General features: G+C 36.8%; 2 protein-coding genes across 2 annotated transcripts in view; one reads left to right on the forward strand and one right to left on the reverse strand.

Moving 5' to 3' along the window:
* Window positions 1-21,263, forward strand: part of ZNF638 (zinc finger protein 638) — an 81,862-nt gene extending 60,599 nt beyond the window's left edge. Inside the window, exons 21-27 of the mRNA XM_042780839.1 lie at window positions 2,707-3,925; window positions 4,549-4,614; window positions 5,287-6,280; window positions 7,085-7,189; window positions 18,668-18,763; window positions 19,475-19,530; window positions 21,198-21,263. Coding sequence (XP_042636773.1) covers window positions 2,707-3,925; window positions 4,549-4,614; window positions 5,287-6,280; window positions 7,085-7,189; window positions 18,668-18,763; window positions 19,475-19,530; window positions 21,198-21,263 — 2,602 coding nt within the window. The remainder of the gene's footprint in view (window positions 1-2,706; window positions 3,926-4,548; window positions 4,615-5,286; window positions 6,281-7,084; window positions 7,190-18,667; window positions 18,764-19,474; window positions 19,531-21,197) is intronic.
* Window positions 11,631-12,879, reverse strand: LOC103196389 (ubiquitin carboxyl-terminal hydrolase MINDY-3-like). The gene is given in 4 exon segments (XM_042780840.1): window positions 11,631-12,087; window positions 12,089-12,253; window positions 12,255-12,354; window positions 12,357-12,879. Coding segments are annotated over 4 exon segments (1,245 nt in total).
* Window positions 21,264-21,569: the final 306 nt, after the last annotated feature.

The raw sequence follows: 21,569 nt of genomic DNA on the forward strand, positions 1-21,569 counted from the left end.
AATGTTAAGTCTTAATCTAAAGTTTCTCAGGATGTATGTGGTACAGTGTTAACCTTTGTTCCCATACCCAACTTTTACTGTATGCCTTTTCTGAAAGTTGTGAAACTGGTATTATTGGGGGGAAATTAGATATGTGAGAAATTTTGGATTTAATATTAACTGAGTATAAGAGTAATAGAATCCTACAGATCTCTTTATTTTGTGAAAGCTGCTTTTCTGTCCACAAAATTCCTTCCTGAAATTTTTTTTTATGCCAGTTCCCAGGATATTCCTGTTTTACTTTGATCTTTGAAAGACTGTTTGCTTAACTCTAGCATTAATAATGTCATTTATTTGACATCTCAAACTGACTTCCCAAGCTAACTTGGTCAATACTAAGGCTTTTCCCATTTTCACCAGAAAAACAAGATAGTAATTTTTGATGAATTATTTCTATGAAGAAAGAACTATACTTTTTTGAAGACTAACACATGAGAACAAATAGGAACTTAAACCGTTTTTTCAAGTAGGCTTGTATTTTCTAAAGTGTAAATCTATGTTGTGATTTATTTATTTGAAAGTTTTTATTGTGGTTTGGGTGAAAGTTTATAGAGGAAATTATATTTCCATGCCATAATTTACACGTTTTGTGATATTGGTTGTGATTCATTTTATATTAAAGATAATAAATAGTGTGTTGGGTTGTTTTGTTTGTTTGTTTTGGGGGGGGACAAACAATATGGTAAAAAGGGAAGAGCTACCTTGACTCTGAAATAAAAATCTACATTGTCATTCTATCCCAATAGATCCCTGTTTGTAAAGCCTTTAGGGCTAACATATGCAGTTCAGTAAATGAACAGGAAATTTGAACTTAATCTTCAGTGTTGGAAATGAGTCTTATATTTGAAAACAATGATACATATTTTGAGAAATAGTAGTCACACACAACTGTTATAACTGTTACTGTCACAACTTTTTCATATCTTTGTTATATTTATGTTTGGCCCAGATTATATTTTGACTTATCCTAAGAAGTTGGAACACTTAAAATCTGCCAGTGGTATCTGAATATAAGGAATGTGAATTACTTCAAATAAAAACCTTTAAACCTCTTCAACATACAAAGGGTAGCTTCCACAAATGAATAAAATGCATATTGATTAAGAGCTATGGTTACTGAATATTCAACTTAAAATTGATTCCTCAAACTCTTTGCCTTTATAACTCTTCATAGAGTGGTTCCTCTGATCTCTTAATTAAAATTTATCTCCTTTGGAAGCTTAAACTTACCATTTTTGTGGGAGAAAACCAGTTTCCAATTGGCTCAAATTAGTCCATGGCACTTAATTTTTCTGAGCTTCTAAAATACAATTAAAATGTCTCAGGATGCAGATATACATACATCATAGGACATTGTTAACTATATGGCTGCCTTTTGAAAAGCGTTATTGTTCTTAGGTGCCATCCAGTCACTTGGGACTCCTATGACCACATGTACCAGAGAACATTGAAAAGCATAAGATACTGTCAATACCTTATCCCTTCCTTCCTTGAAAATAAGAAAAAGTCAGTACTGTATTTATGAGGTGCTGATATGGCATGATTATTTTCAGGTGTCTTCCTCCAACTTGCTGTTTCTAATGTAACTATGTAATACATTTGTTAACATTTTATTAGTGTTGATAGCATGCTAGATATTGTCTTCATAAGCTTAGATTTTTCTATAATTCTTCACGATAACCTCTGATCTGTTTCGCATTAATGTTAAAAAAAAAATTATGTGTCTCAGGGAAGTAGTGGAGTTACAGAATTATAGAATTGTACTTTGTTTACTTTGGATTTGGAAGACCATGATGTGATAAAATCAATTTTATATATATTTGTCTTGTATTTTCTCCATTTCTTCTGAATAATTTTATTTAAATGTTTAAGTTATATATTGGAATTTTAAATTACACCCTATGACTGGAAGAATTTCTTTTAACATGTACCTTCTCATCATGCAAAGGCGCTTATATTTTGTTAAAAGGCTCTATGTTCATGTTAAGTTTCTCCTTTAATTTTAAATCTTCAGAGTTATGTAAAGAATACTTCTAAAGGAAACTTTCAAGTGTTACCATTAATATATACAGTTTATGGAAAATTAAAATCAAATCCTGTTTTCACATTCAAAAACAAGAGACACTATGATTTAGTGGTTTTTCCTCCTATCAGTTTTTTATATTCCTTTTAGAGAAGTTCACTTAGAAAATTTAAAATTTCAATGCATGGATGATTGGTTTCATTGTAGAACTATATACATATTTTATTATCACTCTTGTAAACATATGACTTAAAAATTTGAGGTGTCTCAGATTCATAGTCCTCCTGATGTTGGTTGCAAACTTGATCCAGGAGGAAAATAAAGGTTTTAACACTTAAGACCATATTTAAAGCGATACTTTTGCCATTATTTCCTTAGAACTAAAAAGAAACTTTCAGTGCAGTGGAGAATCTCTTCTGAAATTTTATATTGTTTATATATGTTTATGTCAAAACATCTTAACCATTTTATTGCTAATTGGCTGGATTTCCCAGTGCTTATTACTAATGCATCAGGAAGTCTTAACAATTGGCATCAACAGGATTACTTATATAATGGTTGAATTCTCATCATAGTTTGATTTTTGTTTGTGTTTTTGTTTGTGTTTTTTTTTTTCTTGTTTGTTTGTTTTTAAATACTTTTAGCCCTGACTTGAAAAACAGTCCAGTTGATGAGAGTGAGGTGCAAACAGCAGCTGGTAGTCCCTCTGTTAAACCTAGTGAGGTTGAAGAAGAACCTACTCCCAGCATTCAAGCAGAACCTTCTGTACAACTGGAAGAGCCTGGTGAAGAACAACTTGAAAAAACTCTGTGTGACTCTGACTTTGCTATTGCAACATTGGAAGTTGAGACTCAAGGAGAGGAAAAAGTGGACAATCCTCTAGTAGTATCTGCTCCAGGCAGTATTGAATTATTTCCTGAAAATGTAGAGGAATCTGCTTTAAATCAGCAGGTGATTACCACTGACTTTGAGAAGGAAGAGGCAGAAATTGTTAACCCTGAAACAGAATTGTCAACTTCTGACAGTACATTTGTAGAAGAAAGGAACATCAAAGGAATTCTAGAAGAAGCTCCATCTGAAGCAGATTTCTTTTCTGGAATTACAGAGTCTATGGAAGAAGATGTAGTTGAAGTGGACAAACATGAAACTGTTTCAGAAATGGTGCCATCTGCTTATGTTATGGCCTTAGTACCAGGAGTTTCCATTGGGGATGAGAATGCAATGCGCAAAAAGGGAATTTCTGAAAAAAATAACATTGTTGAAAAGAAGAATGAATTCAATACTAAGGAAACTACAGTGGATCTGCAAGTAGGAACAGAGAAGACTGAAAAGAGTGAAGCTGGGATGGTTGCAGAGAAGTTGGAAAAGATTGTGGCAGTAATGAAAGAAAAGCCTGCAGAAAACATTGTGACCAAGGCATATCCACATAAAGTGGGTCAGGCCAATAAGCCTGATGAAGTTAATAAAACTAGTATGCTGACTACATTAAATGTATCTAGCAGTAAATCACCTATCAAGGCTGCTATTGTCTCTTCTCCAAAAGTAAAAGCTACATCTTCAAAAACTGAAAATCAGAAAAGTTTTCTAAAATCTGTACTCAGAGATCAAATAAATGCTGAAAAGAAACTTTCAGCCAAGGAATCGAGTCTACTTAAACCTACAAGTGCTGGGTCAGGCTTGGCAGAAAGCAGCAGTAAATCCAAACTGACTCAGAGCGGTGTTGCCAGAGGTGGAAGTGGAAGGATCTGGATCTCAGCCCCACAAAGCAAGGATTCTAAACTGGATTACAGGGATATAACAAAACAGTCTCAGGAAACAGAGGCTAGATCTTCCATCATGAAACGGGATGACAGCAACAATAAGGTGAGGAGGGTAGGAAGACTGGCTCAGTGTATCTTTGAAGTGATTAATTAGCTGCTGCTCTAACTATGGAGTAGGAGATGTATTCTTTTTTCATACTTCATCTCCTCACTCTCCACCCCCCACCCCAACCAAAGCTCCCATTTCCCTTACTTAAATGATTCCATTGATGTAAGCCAGTGGACATTTAGAGTATTAAGCTCAAGTTCCTAATTTATTAACAGGTTTGAAAAGCATTGTTTGAACAAAATTTGGTCAGAAATATAACTTTGTGGTTTAAAATGTCTGCAGTCAATCTCTTAAGGTGACTTAGTACCTGCTTCAAAATGGGAAAGTTTCTTTCTTAAATTGAATCTTCCTTTATCAGGTCACTCACTGATTACCCAATTCAGGCATTGTGTCGATAGGAGAAAAAAAAGATGAGTAAAACTGAATTTAACTACAGGTTTTAGAGACTCTACCTATACTATTCAATGATCGTTGACTTAGTTTTATGTTATTTGAATGTGGTTGAATAATGTTTACTGTTCAAGTTTTTTGTTTTGTTTTGTTTTGTTTTTTTAAAAAGAACATTAATGATCTGGCTGTAATTTCAGTTCTTCTCTATTTCTTATTTAATGTTTCAGACTTTGGTTGGGCAAAACACTAAGAATTCTAGAAGCACCACTGGTAGAAGTTCCAAATCTAAAGAGGTAGGAAAGAATTCACTAACCCTTGTTTTCCACCCCTCCAGAGCAGAGTTCATCTGTCTTATAACTTATGTCTCTCTTACAACTATTAGTTAATTCAGATGTTTAGAGAGAGAGAGAGCCTGTGTGCAAGGGACAAGAATGAGATGTTCTATTTTTGACCCTACCACTAATTCAGTTTTAGCTGGGCTAAATATTTAGTTGTATTCTTGGTGAAAACCTGCAAAAAGTTAAGCAGGATCAGAAGATGAATTAAAGTAGGAAAATACCACCAATCTCATTGACAGAAATAGGTTATAAATAGGAAATAGAATCTCACAGAAGTGTGACTGGCATTTGAATACTGAGTCCATTCTGTTGAACTGCCACATCATATTTCAAAACTCGTATATCATTTAGGAAATAGTTGTAACCTTTACTTAAAGAAATTAAGTAAAGTTGTAATTAGAGTGATACTGTTAAGATTTTTACCTTTAGAGTTATTTACTTTATGAATTAACTAAATCATGTGTGGGTCGGTTTTTTTTTTTTTTTTTAAATGCAAATTTCAGTGTTTAGGAGATTTCTTAGACCTGAAATTCTCACAAATTGTATGCACATTTACTAGGACTATTTGGAACCTGGTCAGTGGTCAGTAGTTGCACTCAACACTATGATTTTTTAACTTCCCAATAGGAACCATTATTTCCATTTAATTTGGATGAATTTGTTACTGTGGATGAGGTTATAGAGGAAGTGAACCCTACTCAAGCCAAGCAGCATCCACCAAAGGGAAAAAGGAAAGAAGCTCTCAAGAATACACCTTCCTCTGAACTTAACTTAAAGAAGAAAAAGGGAGAAAGTTCTGCCCCTCACGTTGTTGAGGGAGAATTGTCTTTTGTAACTTTGGATGAGATTGGGGAAGAGGAAGATGCAGCTGCTCATCTAGAAGATGCAGCTGCTCATCTAGAAGATGCAGCTGCTCATCTAGCACAAGCTCTAGTCACAGTGGATGAAGTCATTGATGAAGAAGAACTAAATATGGAAGAAATGGTGAAAAATTCAAATTCACTTCTTACCTTAGATGAGTTAATTGATCAAGATGATTGCATTTCCCATAGTGAACCTAAAGATGTTACTGTCCTATCAGTGGCTGAAGAACAAGATCTTCTCAAACAGGAACGCTTGGTAACAGTGGATGAAATTGGAGAAGTAGAAGAGCTACCTTTAAATGAGTCAACAGACATAACTTTTGCCACTTTAAATACTAAAGGAGATGAAGAAAATACTGTAAGGGATTCCATCGGGTTCATTTCTTCTCAGATGCCTGAAGACCCTTCTACTTTAGTTACTGTAGATGAAATACAAGATGAAAACAGTGATCTGCATTTAGTGACTTTGGATGAAGTAACTGAAGAAGATGAAGACTCCCTGGCAGATTTTAACAACCTTAAAGAAGAACTTAATTTTGTTACTGTTGATGAAGTTGGAGAGGAAGAAGATAGAGAAAATGATTTAAAAGTTGAGTTAGGACAGAGCAAAAATGATCAAGCCACAGGAAAAAAGGGTGATAGAAAAAAGAGAGTGGTGGACATAAAGAAGACAAAACTTGCCTTGTCCCAAGTGGATCAAGTAAATGAAAATGTTAAGGAAGAAGATCTGAAAGCCATGATTGAAAGACATTTAGATGGTAGGTACTTGTCAATATATTTTTCCTGTTTTCTGAGGGAGATATATTTAAAGTTCATTTTAAAATACAGGTTGGCATTACTAATAATTTTACTCTTTGTTGATATAAGAAGTCGACAAATAAACATTCATAGAGAGTGATGTGTTTTCCAAAGAAATGTGTTAAAGTTTCACAAATTTTTCTTAGTTACAGAGCAGAGCTTGCCCCAAGTTATTGTACCTCAAGAAGATAGGACAAAACTAGAAAGCAAGCTAGAGTGCCCAGATTAGAAGTGAAATGAAAATAGTATATTTATATTATGGGGAAAATACGGCTTTGGATAAGCAGAAGGATGTTTGCCCCAGAACGACCTCCCAATTTTTGTTTAGATTTATTAGGATTTGGAGAAATTTATAAAGGTGCCATTTCACTTTTAAGTAATATTTTGGTGGTACAGAATGATAGATAGGTCAGCTTATTTTCAAGATTTAGGAGAACTCAAAATCATTTCCATGTAACAAAATCTTGAAAGATTTGATGAAACTAAGAATAAAGTAGTGGAAAACGACCAGTTTATGGAACAAATTAGAAAAATTATGTATAAGTTGTGTGGGATAAGATAAATGGGAAAATGAAAAGGAGAATGTTTAGACTGATGCTGAGTATTTAATAGACTTCTCCTATTTTATATCAGGCATAGGTTTCCTTTCCAAAACAGGATAACATTTTGTTTGTAAGGGTAAGATGTTGAAGTTACTTGTCATGCAAATTAAAAGCAATTTAAATACTGTTAATATAGCAATAAATTAGACTTTCTCTTTAAAGCTAAAATGCCAACCAAGAGAGTTAGAATTGGGAAAACCCCACCATTGGAAAAAGCTGTTACAGCAGAACCAGCAGAAGATGAGGAGGCCTTCAGAATTAGTGAAGGTAAAGTAGGATTAATGGGAGGGGAGTACAGTAACACAATAGGAGGTGGTGGTTGAGTTTCCAAAGATCAACCATCAAAGAAGGAAAATTTAAAAAGAATGAAGTAGAATAGAGGGGGAAAAAAAGCAGCCTTGTAATTATTAGATCTGGATAAAAATTCTTACCTTTGTAATTTAAGGAGATAATAGAAGATCAGTCATAGAATTTGAAAATTTTGTGGAAATTATTCACAAAAAGTTATTCTGACCATGTTGCAGCATCAGGTAGAAATCATTTATTAACTATTATATATGGACCATATCCCTTGTTTTGTGGAGCTGCAAAATAGCTGGCCAAAACGAAAAAACCAAACTCACTGCTGTCGAGTCAGATCCGACTCATAGCGACCCCTCCTTGGGTTTCCGAGGCAGTATCACTACAGCAGTAGACTCTCCACCTTCCTTCTGAAGAGTGGCTGGTGGTTGAGCCACCAGCCTTCTGGTTAGCAGTCAAATGCCTTAGGCACTGAACTTAATATCTTACTAACATTAATGAAATTTATGTTAAAACATGGGACAGTATCTAGTGAGGGGAAAATATTTTAATCCCTCAAATATTTGTCCTTTTGTCTGTCATACTCAGAGAAAAATGCTAAAAAGTGTCAGGTTAAAAAAAAAAAATGTTCCAGATCTCAAGGAGTTTATTGATTTGGAGTTAAAGTAAAAAGAATAAACTATGAGTATGAGGTAAACAGCACGGTAAGGGAATCCCTTTCATTACTCTCTCTGCAGCACCCTTCTTTATTCTTGGTCTTCTGTCTTATTTTTGCTAAAGAAAAACTTCCAACCATTATTCATTGTAAGATGTTTATTAAATCTGATCTCAGCTGGGCACTCCACAAGTATTGTACCACAGTTTATCGTAGATCTCTTCTTTCCCATTTCCTAACCAAGCGTAGTACTAAAAGGTTTGCTCCTTTCTACATTACCTAGCCCATCCGTATGGGCTGACCTACTTTCATTTATCTCTTACCATCAGATAGAGAATCTCTTCTGTCTCCCAACTTATATTTTATCTACATTGGCTCCTTTTATGTTAATATGGTCAAGTGTTTCCCATTAAGGAAACAGATGTCTTTGGTGTTGGAATCCCTCCCTCCAGCACCCATCTTTTCTGCTTCCTTTCAGAGCAATCTGACATAAAAAGAATTGCTTATATTTACTTCTTCGTCTCTCATTCAACTGAATGTATTTTTGGCTTCCTTGTCTATCAACTTAACTAAAACTGATTTTTGATAAAGAATCACTATTGAGTTCTTGTCAAAACTGATTTTTTTCTCTTAGTCTGTTTGACTTCCTTCCATCATTTGTTCCTATTGGTCATGCCCTCTCTTTTGAATCTCTTTTCCTTAGCCAACTGAATACTCCTTCCTTGTCTCTTCTTCTCCATAACCACTATTTTTTTTTTATTGTGATTTGGGCGAAAGTTTACAGAGCAAATTCACTTTCCATACAGCAGTTCACACACACGTAGTCTCATGACATTGACTACAGTTTACCCCAGTGCAACAGTTCCCTCCCACTTCCTCCCGATAGTTACCTCTTCCCTGTGTCCATCCTTCCATGCGCTCCTGCCCCCTGAGCTGTCTCCCTGTGCATAAACAACACTTCTTTTTCCCATGATTGTTCTCTCCAAGGAGTGTATCTACCTCAGGTACATATTCAACTCTTATGCCTGTCTTTTGTTTGTCTGGAAGCCAAGGTGGGGGTTCAACTCCAGACCTAAAGGGCAGCTAGAGACCATGCTCTTGGTGGATCCACCAGGCTTGCTCAGACCAGCAAACCTGGTCCCCCACTGTGTCATCAGCCCCCCGGTTTTTTGTTTTGTTTTGTTTTGTTTTAATGATTTTGAGTTTTGTTCCACATTGTTCTCCCTCTCTATCTAGCATCTCCTACATAGATTTCCCCTCTGACTGATTGACAGTGGTAGCCGGGCACCATCTAGTTCTTCTGGTCTTGTAGTCGTATAGGCTGAGTATCACATGGTATATCAGTCACGAGGACTAATTGTTTCCATGAATTTTTCATTTTCTTTAATTTTTCTTTGCTCTGGACAAGGAGAGACCCATCGTTGCATCTAGATGGCTGCTGCAAGCTTTTAAGATCCCATTCGCTACTCACCAAAGTAGGAGGTGGAACAATGTTTTATGTAGTATGTTATACCAGTTGAGCTTGATAACCCCTGCGACTATGGTCCCAAGCCCACAAGTTCAACTACTCAGTCCCTCTAGGTAGCTGACTGTAATCAAGAAGTGATTATAACCTTGTCCCTTGTCAGCTCTACTATACCCCTGGGAATTCTTACAAAACATACAAATACACTTGTCGAACCATTGTCTGTCTATCCTGTACATGGTCTTGGGTACACTCCCTGCTGCATAAACATACCTAATAGTTCAGCCTATCCACCCATCTATCCATCTGTATACCCATGTTTGCCTTCACTGACAATGTAGTACTATATATGCAAAAAGGTTCATCTTTGTTGTCTGCACCTCACATGTACCTCTCTCTGTCTTCCTCTTCCTCAGTGCCACCATGTTGATCACTCACATTTGGTTCATTGCCCTTCTCTTCACCCAAATCAATACTTATATCTACCTATCTAACAGTGTTCACTACCCTACCCACCCATCCCTGGTAACCAACAAAGAAAATTTCCTTCCATATCTAAACCATTCCTTGACATTTACAATAACAGACTAATACAATATTTGTCCAGCAGTGTATGAGAGTCCCAATCTCTCCACATCCTTGCCAGTATTTGTTGTTTTGTGTCTTGGTGAACTTTGCTGCTAGTGGTGGGGAAAGATGGTATCTCATTGTTGTTTTGATTTGCATCTCTCTCTAATGGCTAATGATCGTGAGCATTTCTTCATATGTTTGTTAGCTGCCTGAATATCCTCCTTGGTGAAGTGTCTGTTTATGTCTTCTGCCCATTTTTTAATCAGATTATTTGTCTTTTTGTTATTGAGGTGTTGGAGTTTTCTATAAATTCTAGAGATAAGTCCCATGGCAGGTATGTCATTGCTGAATATTCTTTCCCAATCTGTAGGTTCTCTTTTGACTCTTTTGGAGAAGTTCTTGGATGCCCATAAAAATAAAATTTTTAAAACGTCCCATTCATCTAGTTTGTGTTCTGCTGTTTGTGTATTTTGGGTTATGCTTAATATTCTGTTTATGCCATATATTGTTGTGGTGGTGTTATATGCCATCGAGTCAGACCCAACTCATAGCAACCACTCCTTGGGTTTCTGAGGCAGTATCACTACAGAAGTAGATTGCCCAACCTTCCTTCCAAGGAATGGCTGGTGGATTTGAACCGTCAGCCTTCTGGTTATCAGCCTTCTGGTTATCAGTCAAGTGCCTTAGGCACTACGCTACCGAGCTCCCATGCCATGTATTAGGGCCCCTAAATTTGCCCCTAGTTTTTCCTTGAGGAACTCTATAGTTTTAGCTTTCACATTTAGGTCTTTGATCCATCTGGAGTTAGTTTTTGTGTATGGTGTGAGGTACAGATCTTGTTTCATTTTTCTCTGAACGGATATCCAGTTCTTTTTTTGTTTGTTTGTTTTTTGTTTTAAAGAAAAGAGTGTTTATTCAGGCCATCAATTAGAATCATAATAAATAATGCAGTACACTAATGTAATAACAGATGTTCTCATGCATTTATCAAATTTATAAATATACAAGGAAGCTGGCTTATAGGGCTGTTGGAACAAATCTGGAAAAGTATATTTGGCAATACAGTGAAAGTTAACAGTGTTAAGACTATCAAACAGATTTCTTTCCTATCCATTTTTAAAAGAGATCCCTTACATACTGTAAATAAAAGGTAATGTTCCCCTCCAGTTTCTACTTTTTGTAAACATGCCAGAGCTAAGCCAATTGCAAAAGGAACTGGGCTGACAATTTGTTATTTATCAGTATTCCTAATGGGAAACATATTTTAGAAAATAAATAGCAAACGTGAACTCCTGTGCATTTCAGTGTTGAGGCTGATATACTGCAAGTCAGAATCATTTAAGCAATAAAATGTGCCTGAATGAAATAAAACCTAGAAATAGAAATTTATAAATGGTAATTTTGATATTCAATATACAAATGCTTAGTATTATCATCTTTGTAATTTGTTAAATAAATGAAAAGTTGTCTGACTGCAAAAGGAATGAACTTTGATTAAAGTTCAATTATGCTAGTAAATTTCACATAAAGGGTCAAGATAGGATAACCTTTAACATAAAGCTTTAAAACAAATAATTTAAACATTTTTAAAATATTGAAAAAGCATTTTTAATTGTTATTTACAATTAATCAGTGCTACCAGTGTACAGCTTAATTTAGCCAATTGCCAGTCTTGAGTCCCTCTTTCAACATCTGCTATTAGGAAAATACTTGGTAAATCAGTTTAAAGAAGGAGAGCGATCTTTGGTCCAGAGTAACTCTATGTACGGCCATGTTTGGAGACAGCGTTTAATAGTAGTGTCATCTATCTGGAGCATAGGATCTTCAAAACCCATAACAACTGTAGTCCCTTCTACGTACATTACCTTTTCATTATAATTTGATTGCTTCAATCCATTGTAGTGGTAGACAGTAAAAGACTCTAGACCACTGGAGCCCTGATCAGGAAAAAATTCTTGAAGACATGGACCCAATAATATGATTCCTAATCTTTCTGGATCTAATTTATTCTTCATGAAGTTTAAATATTCAGGATCTGAAACGAGGTTCAGTGCTTTCATCACATCTTCTAAAAGTGAATCAGGTATGAACCCATTATCTTCTGGATCATAGGTTTGAAAAACTCTCCTGGCTTGTTCTGAAGGAGCCTCGGAGGCAACTAAAGCCATATCCTTAACAGTATCTTAAAGCCTCCATTAACGTTAAGAAGCCTACAGATGCTTGTTTATGTATACCAAGAAGTTTCATTCCTGAGCATTCTCTATCACCATCCCATACATTAGAAACAGCATGTTCAGTCAATAGTAGATTAATTAAACTTTGGCTGCCACGTCCATAGACATATCAAAGGTTCACTTGGATCTTCAGTTTCATTTTTTATGTTTTCAATACCCTTTGTCAGTAACACAGAGTATAGGAAAAGTAATACTGCAAATTTGTTTCCCACATTGAATACTGGTCCAAGACAACATCTTTTAATTCTGACAGACTTCTGAATGATCTTTTGTTAATTAATGCATGAAATCGCTCCAAGCCAAGCTCTTCGACAGCCAAGGCAGAAGAAGGTTCCACTTGGCAACTAGACTCTGCAGGACGCCCAGAAATACTAGAAATTTCTTTAGTTGTCTTTCCTCTTAACCATGAAACCAAGCAGTATGATCCAGAGTTGTCAAAACAAGCACTTTCTAATATATCACACAAGGTATGACGAAGGAGTTCCTTCTGCTCTTCCTCTGGGCAATCCCTCCAAGATGACTTCTCAGAAGAAAACAGGAGCTTTTTCAAAAGAAATGCCTGAACGGGTGCAATAACAGCATAGGGGCCACCTTCAAACTGTTTTAATGCAGATCCCTTTGATTCAGTAAACACAAACCCTTGCATCCAGCAGCAGAAGATGGTGTCAGAGAGACCGGGGCTGCTCTTAGTGCCCCATACCAGCTCCATCAGCTCTTTAGTCAGTTCGGACATGATGGGGTACCAGCAAGCGGGTCTTCGCTTTCAGAACTCCTGCCCCAGAACATGGGGAAGGAGCGACTCGAAGTTAGGAGTTGCGGCAACTGCAGTGGCCAATGAACTTCAACATTAGATCGGAGGAAGGCAAAAGAAGAAAGAGAGCTACATTCGGGAACACAGTGCTTGTCAAGCCCGGCAGAGAGGCAGCGAGCCTGGATACCCAGTTTTGCCAGCACCATTTACAAAACAAACATTCTCTTCCCCATTTAATGGATTTTGGGCCTTTGTCAAAGATCAGCTGACCATAGGTCAGTGGATCTATTTCTGGGTTTTCAATTCTATTCCCTTTGTCTACGTGTCTGTCATTGTACCAATACCAGGCAGTTTTGACTACTGTGGCTGTGTAATAGGTTTTGAGATCTGGCAGAGTGAGACCTCCTACTTTGTTGTTCTTGTTCAATAGTGCTTTGCTTCTCCGAGGTCTCTTTTCTTTCCATATAAAGTTAATGATTCGTTTTTCCACATCCTTAAAAAATGTTGATGGGCATTGAATGGATAGATTGCTTTGGGTAGAATTGACATTTTCACAATGTTCAATCTTCCTATTGGGATGTTCTTCCATTTATGTAGCTCTCATGGTTTTTGAAGTAGTTTTTTATAGTTTTCTTTGTATAGGTCTTTTGTGTCCCTGGTAAGATTATTCCCAAGTATTTTCTATTTTTGGTAGCTATTATAAATGATATTGATTTCCTTACTACTTTTTCAGCAGTCTCTTTGCTGGCGTAGAGGAATCCAGCTGATTTTTGGATGTAGATCTTGTATCCTGCCACGATGCTGAATCTCTCAATTAGTTCCAATATATTTTTGACTGAGTGTCTGGGTTCTCTAGGTATAAGATCATATCATCAGCAGATAGGGATAGTTTAACTTACTTCCTTACCAATTTGGATGCCTTTGATTTCCCTTTCTTGCCTTACATCCCTGGCTAGGACTTCCAGTACAGTGTTGAATAGAAGTGGTGATAGATGGTGTCCTTGTCTAGTTTGCAAGAGGAATGGTTTCAGTCTCTCTCCATTGAGAATAATGTTGGCTGTTGGTTTTGCATTGTTGTTGTTTGCCATTGAGTCAGACCCAACTCATAGCGACCCCTCCTTGGGTTTCCAAGGCAGTATCACTATGGAAGTAAGATTGTCCCATCTTCCTTCCGAGGAGTGTCTGGTGGGTTTGAACCGCCATCCTTCTGGTTAGCAGTCAAATGCTTTAGGCACTATGGCATAGATGCCCTTTATTATGTTGAGGAATGTCCCTTCTATTCCTGTTTTGCTGAGAGTTTTGATCAGGAATGGGTGTTGGATTTATCAAATGCCTTTTCTGCATCAATTGATATGATCATGTGGTTCTTCTCCTTTGTTTTATTAATGTGGTGGAGGACGTTGATTGTTTTTCTAATGTTGAACCATCCTTGCATACCTAATATGAACCCCACTTGGTCATAATGAATGATTTTCTTGTTATGTTGTTGGAGTCTATTGGCTAGGATTTTGTTGAAGATTTTTGCATCTATATTCGTGAGAAGATGAATATAGAAGACAGAAATTAAGACTAGGCAAAGGTAAAGCACATTTAGCGGAATCTGGGACTTGGACAGCTCCACACGGAACGCTTCTGTGACTTTAGGGATGCATTACCTTGTAGGCATCAGTGTTTGACTATTGAGTATTGACAACCCAGGAATACCATCTGAACTCCAAGGTACAGAGTGTATGTTGGGGTTTCATTATGTAGCATGATTGATTGAGTCATTGCTCATGTGGCTAATATGCCAGGACATTAGACGACGTGTAGCACTGGGAAGGTCAACCACAAAGGAACTGTTTCAAGTTCTGAGGAGCAAGGATGTCTTCTTGAGGACTAAGGTGCACCTGACACAAGCCATGATATTTTCAATTGCTTTGTATGCATGTGAGACCTGGACAATGAATAAGGAAGACTGAAGAAGAGTTGATGCTTTTGAGTTGTGGTGCTGGCAAAGAATGCTGAAAGTACCGTGGACTGCTGAAAGAACTAACAGATCTGCCCTGGAAGAAGCACACCCAAAATGCTCCTTGCAAGAGAGAATGGCCAGACTTCATCTCACCTACTTTGGTCATATTGTCAGAAGGGACCATTCCTTGGAGAAGGATGTCATGCTTGGTAGGGTGGAGGGTCGACGAAAGAGGGGAGGGCCTTCAACGAGACGGATTGACACAGTGGCTGTGATGATGGGCTCAAATATAGCAGGGATCATGGAGCTGGCGCGGGACCAGGCAGTGTTTCATTCTGCTGTGCATGGGGTCGCTATGAGTTGGAAACAACTCGATGGCACCTAACAACAACACCAACAACATTCATGAGGAATATTGGTCTGTAGTTTTCATTTTGAGTGATGTCTTTGCCTTTTGGAATCAAGGTTATGCTTGCTTCATAACATGAGTTAGGGAGGATTCCATCCTGTTCTGTGTTTTGGAATAGCTTGAGTAGGGTTGGTGTCAGTTCTTCTCTGAATGTTTGGTAGAATTCTGTGGTGAAACCATCTGGGCCAGGACTTTTTTTTTTTTGACCTGTTCATTTTCTTCTTTTGTTTTGGATCTGTTCAACTTTTCCACATCACCTTGTGTTAGTTTATATAAGTGGTATGTTTCTAGAAATCTTTCCATTCCACATTTTCAAATTTGTTGAAGTACAGTTCTTCATAGTATCCTGATATTATCCTTTTATTTCAGTTGGTTCTGTTGTGATGTCACCCATTTTGTTTCTTACTCGTGTTATTTATATTCTCTCCCTCTTTTCCTTTGTTAAATTTGCCAGTGGTTTGTCAGTGTTAGTGATCTTTTCAAAAAACCAATGTCTGGTCTTGTTGATTTTTTCTGTTGTCATTCAATTTTCTGTTTCATTGATTTCTGCTCGAGTCTTTATTATTTCCTTTCTTCTGGTGACTGTAGGCTTTCCTTGCTGTTCTTTTTCTAATTGTTGGAGATGTTGATTTAAAGTGTTGATTTTGGCTCTTTCTTCTTTTTGGATATGTGCATTTATTTATTGCTATAAATTGGCCTTTGATCACTGCTTTTGCTGTGCCCCAAAGATTTTGGTATGTTGTGTTTTCATTCTCATTTGATTCAAGGAAGTTTTGAATTTCAGTTTTTATTTCTTCTCTCACCCAGTCTTTCTTCAGGAGGGTGTTGTTCAGTTTCCATGTGATTACTCTGTTTCCATTGATCTTCCTGTTGTTGATTTCTAATTTGATAGCATTACGATCTGAGAAGATGCTTTGCAGTATTTCAATGTTTTTAAATTTATGAAGGCTTGCTTTATGGCCTAATATACGGTCTATCATGGACAATGTTCCATGTGCACTGGAAGAGAATGTATACTGTGCTGTTGTTGAGTGGTGCTCTGTAGATGTCTATAAGGTCAAGTTGGTGGGTTGTATTGTTTAGCTCTTCTGCATCTTTGTTGACTTTCTTTCCAGTTCTCTTTCATTGAAAGTGGTGTATTGAAGTCTCCCGCTATGACTGTGGAGTCATCTATTTGCCTTTTCAACTCTTTTAAGTCTGACTTATGTATTTTGGGGCTCTTTCATTGGGTCCATAGATATTATTATCATTATATCTTCTTGTTGAATTGATCCTTTATAATCATTATATAATCCTTCCTTGTCTCGTGTGGTGGTTTTTGTCTTAAAGTCAATTTGATCAGAAATTAGTATTTCCAGTCCTGATCTTTTACGATTGTCATTTGCTTGATGTATCTTTTTCCAACCTTTGATTTTTAGTCTGTTTTTATCTTTGTCTCTAAGGTGTGTCTCTTGTGGACAGCATATTGATGGATTTTATTATCCAATCTGCAACTCTCCATCTCTTGAGTTGTGCATTTAGTCCATTAACATTCAGTGTAATTATTGACGAGTATGAGTTGATTTCTATCATTTTGTCCATAACCACTTCTTGATAGCAGGCCACAGTAAATGGTTTAGTAATTTAACTACTAGCTCCTAGTATGATTTCATGAGGCTTTTTGGGATTTCAGTATGATAGGGAATTTCACCTACCAGTGGGCTTGAAGCTACCTTATCTCAGCTGAGTAATATAGAAAAGATTATTATTATTTACTGCTAATAAAAGAACTTTTTTTTATTATTATTATTAATGGGAGATAATGTTTGACTAAAGGACCTAGCTCAAGAGAAAGTCATTTTTCTACTACATTTTAAACTTAAATTGTTATAATCAATTTAAATTAATAAAATTAGCATTATAAGATAAATGTGACTTTGGAGTAGGAGAGGAGATGTGCTTAAGAACGATTGCTTTGATGAGGAATAAACTGCTGTATAGGAAGAGACTAAAGACAGGGAGACCCGGCTATATTTAACCATCAGGTGAAGAAAAGGAAGACAGGCTTTTTTCCGGGACATTCAGGAGTTGATAATCAGTGGGATACGAGGAATAAAAGAATAGGTGATGACTTCAGAGTTCCTCACTGTTCCTTTAGACATGGTAAAGAGTATCTTAGATAGTGGAGGGAGCACTGAATTTGAAGTCATATATCCTGGGTTCTAATCACTGTCACTAACTAGCTACATGACCTTGAGCAAGTCTGTTACCTTGATTTTGCTTTCCACATCTATGAAAAAAATAAGATACTAATGATTTGACCTGTTTGTGTCACATGAGAGAAAAGCTAAATGAATGAATGATATTTAAATAAAAAGGACCTCTGGTGGCGTAGTGCCTAAGGCATTTGACTGCTAACCAGAAGGCTGGTGGTTCATACCCACCAGCCACTCCTCGGAAGGAAGCTTGGGCAATCTACTTCTGTAAAGATACCGCCTCAGAATCCTGAGGAAGGGGGTTGCTGAGTTGAATCTGACTTGAGGGCAGTGAGTTTGGTTTTTGTTTTGTGTGATACTAAAGGAGTCCCTGGGTGAGGTAAACAGTTAAACACTCAACTACTAAAATTTTGGTGGTTTGTACCCACCTTCAGGTGCCTCAGAAGATAGGTGACCTGCTTCCCAAAGGTCACAACCTTGAAAGCCTTTTGGAGTAGTTTTACTGTACACTTGGGGTTATCATGAGTGGGAATTGACTTGTTAACACTAACAATAGCATGCAGCAGTAAGGTATTTTAGGTACTGAGGGAAACCGGAATTGCTTGAAACCAATTTCCGTATTTGTCTTCTCCCAGTGTCATGTTAGGCAAGTAACAGTGAGTGCTGCTTATTTGCTATTCACTGTGCTGAGCTTTGTAGTTTTACTTGTGATTCTGTCTAACAAAGATCTTAAGTGATCAGCTGAAGTTCAGGTTTTTTGAGTTACAGGGCCCAAGTACAGGGCATCAGATTTATTCTTTGTTCATGTCCTTTGCCCATTAATTCCCACTCTCCCCTTACCCCAACACCTTGCATACATTAGTAATTAGTAGTTAACTCTTCCTAGTAATTGTAAAACTTGAAGTGCTTCCCTTAACCTTTAAATTCTTCCTGAAATAATGTATAAATTAAACATGCTGTTAGTTTCAGCCCTGTACCCCTACATCTGTTTAATAAAGCTGAGCACATTTACTCATCTATTCCTCACATCAAAGAATCATAGAAATACTACACAAAGAGTGGTCAGGTTGAATTAACCAAGGAGGGAGAATCTTCTTAGATGAGTTTTAAGTTTGTCTTTGAAGGTAGAGGACTATCTGATGATACTAGCTTCATAAAGTCTATAAATCTATTTTGAATAACTTTTTTTTTTCTTTGGGAAAAAAATGATTTTAGTTGATGAAGAATCTGAATTAAATGATTCGGAACCAGAGCAAAAACGCAAGAAGACTGAGGACTCTTCTTTAAGCAAATCTGAGGAAACTGATGCGGGTAAAATATAAATGAACATTTTCCCTCTTATCCCTGTGAAATAAAATTCAACACCATAATTAAGTGTTCAGTTGTTTACATGAATACTTGAGTAACCTTGCTTAGATGATTTTTTATTTTAAAGTGGAAATTAGCCAGTTTTATTCATTGGCATTTCCAAAGACAAGTTGTACTGCACTGTTTTTACCTGGCAAGGCAGTTTTTATTTCTTTCTTGAAGCCTGGTTTATATCTCTTATTTTATTTCTTTGCTGCTCTGGTGAGAAATTGGTGAAAAGTTCTGCTTAGACAGAAAGTCCAATTAAGCAGAACATGCTGAAAAGCTTAATTGGCAAACTGTTCATGACCTGCTAAGGAGAGCAGGAGACCTTACTTAGCTAGCTTATTTCTCAAGCAGCCAATTGCCCATCATTCCTCACCATTCTCTGTAGCTTCTGAGATACTACAAATTTATTTTTAAAAAAATACAGACCTGTGTTTTGTTATTAAAGGTTTAATTGCTCTTGGTTCCTAAATATATATGCTTATATATAAGTATATACCATGCTTACTATGTTTGTCTTATTTATGTTTAATTGATCAGCACAGCTCTAGATAAATCATTGTTAATTGTCCTCCTTTCTCTTCCCTGCCTTTTTCTGTCTTCTAGATTTAGACTTTCTTGTACCCAAGGCTGGATTCTTCTGTCCAATTTGTTCCCTCTTCTATTCAGGTGAAAAAGCAATGATAAATCACTGCAAGAGTACACGTCATAAGCAAAATACAGAGGTAGGTAGTTTTTTTTACTAACTCTTCCTCATAAAATCCTCAGGTGCTGTTGTCTTAAATTGAACTACTTAAATGTCTACCCGAAGTGTACATTCTTTCCCTTTGGGAGAACTTTTGAATATTTCTGTGGAAGTTTGTTCCACTTAAGTCCAAAATCTTGTTTATTTCCTTGCCAGTAACTTCTAGTCCTTGTTTCTTTTCCTTGAATAATAGCACTTGCCAGGGTAGTAGATACTCCAGTTCACTAGTCCCATGTGGCACTGAGGAAAACTGTATATTCTGCTACCCTCTTTCAGAGTCATGGACACAATTAGCATATTAAAGTTTTGAACTGTCCCATAGAAAGAATCCTGCTTAATTTTGCTTAATTCATTTCGTGATCTGACTTGGCTACAGAAACCTTTTTTTCAGTTGCACCTTTCTTTGGGAAATGCATCTCCAAAGAATCATCATTAACCCCAGTTGGTGCACTGGTTCTGATTTCCTCCCAAATGTTTGGGAGTTGTTTTGCATACCCTCTCTATTCAAATTGTTGCACAGGCAGGCATCTAACATTTATTGAGCAAGAAGGTGCTGTGAACTTACTTAATCCCTTGTCAACTTTATGAGGTAGTTACAGAGGTTAAGTAACTAAACTCAACATCACATAGGTTGGTGGTGGTAGAAGTAGGATTTGAACCTGGCTTTTTTTTATTCTAGGCCTAGGTCCTTAAACGTTACGCTCTGCTACCAGTGCTCTCAATTTAGTTTATCATGTCATTTCTCCATTTAAAATTTTCCAGTGGCTTCATACTGAGCTTAGAATAATATCCAGACTTATCATGGGTCTGTAAAGCCCTACACAATCTGATTCCTGTTGTCTGATCTCACTTTATTATTTTTGCTCACTATATTCTAGCCTTTTTGGCTCTCTTGCTTCCGTTTTTTTTCATACGTGAAAGGCCCCTTGCTGCGTCTGTACATTTGTATTAATGCTCCTTAGCCTCCTCCCAATCCCATTTGACCGTAGCTGGTTCTTCCTTAGGTTTCAACTCAAATATCAACTCACAGAAAAGCCATTGCCTCAGAAAGGCCTAAGTAAAGTAGCACACTGTCCCACCCAGCCCCTTAAAAGCATCAGACTCATTTATTTACCATGTTGTATTTCCTTTATGGTGCTTTCTACCACCCAAATTTATCTTATTTACATACTCCTTTATTTTTCTTTCCCCACTTAGAATGTACACCTTATCTATCTTAGTGACTACAGAATCCCCAACCATACATCATCCTACTATATCATAAATACTGCATAACTGATAAATGAAATAATGGGCTCTGGTGCCACAGTGGTTAAAGCATTTGGCTGCTAACCAAAAGGTCAGCAGTTCTAACCCACCAGCTGCTCCATAGGAGAAAGATGTGGCAGTCTGTTTCCATAAAGATTGCTTGCCTTGGGAATCCTCTGGGGCAGTTTTACCCTGTCCAATAGGGTCACTGTGAGTCAGAAGCAACGTGATGTCAGTGGGTGGATGAATGAATGGAAGGGATGTTAATATTAGACACAGTGTTTCTAGTCTTTATTTTGTAGGATCATGCTCTTTTAAATTGTAACTATAATGAAATAAATGTTTGTACATAAAACAACATCTAATAACGTATTTTATATTGCAAATTGCTTTTAACAGAAGTTCATGGCCAAGCAAAGAAAAGAAAAGGAGCAGAATGAGGCTGAAGAAAGAAGCTCTAGGTGATTAGGGGAAAGAAAAAAATTCATTAGAAATTCATTTAGGGTCCAGTTGATTTGTGTATTTTGTTATCACTTAATTTGTAACTTTTTTGTTTCAGCAGCAAATATTCATGTTGTACAAATTTCTGATTGCCCTTTGATGTAGAGAGTGATGGGGAAAGTATGATGGGTTTGATTTTTATATCAAATCATCAGGCATGGATAAATATCTTTTAGAAGTGTTAAAATAAATGTTCCTGCTGTATATTTAAAATACTGTCTTGTGTTTGTGGTTGATTTATTAAAGACTTGCTTGCCTATGATTGTAGAC

The sequence above is a fragment of the Orycteropus afer genome, unplaced genomic scaffold (assembly GCF_000298275.1).
Source record: "Orycteropus afer afer isolate SDZICR_OR568_19922 unplaced genomic scaffold, OryAfe1.0 scaffold00065, whole genome shotgun sequence".
NCBI lineage: Eukaryota > Metazoa > Chordata > Mammalia > Tubulidentata > Orycteropodidae > Orycteropus > Orycteropus afer.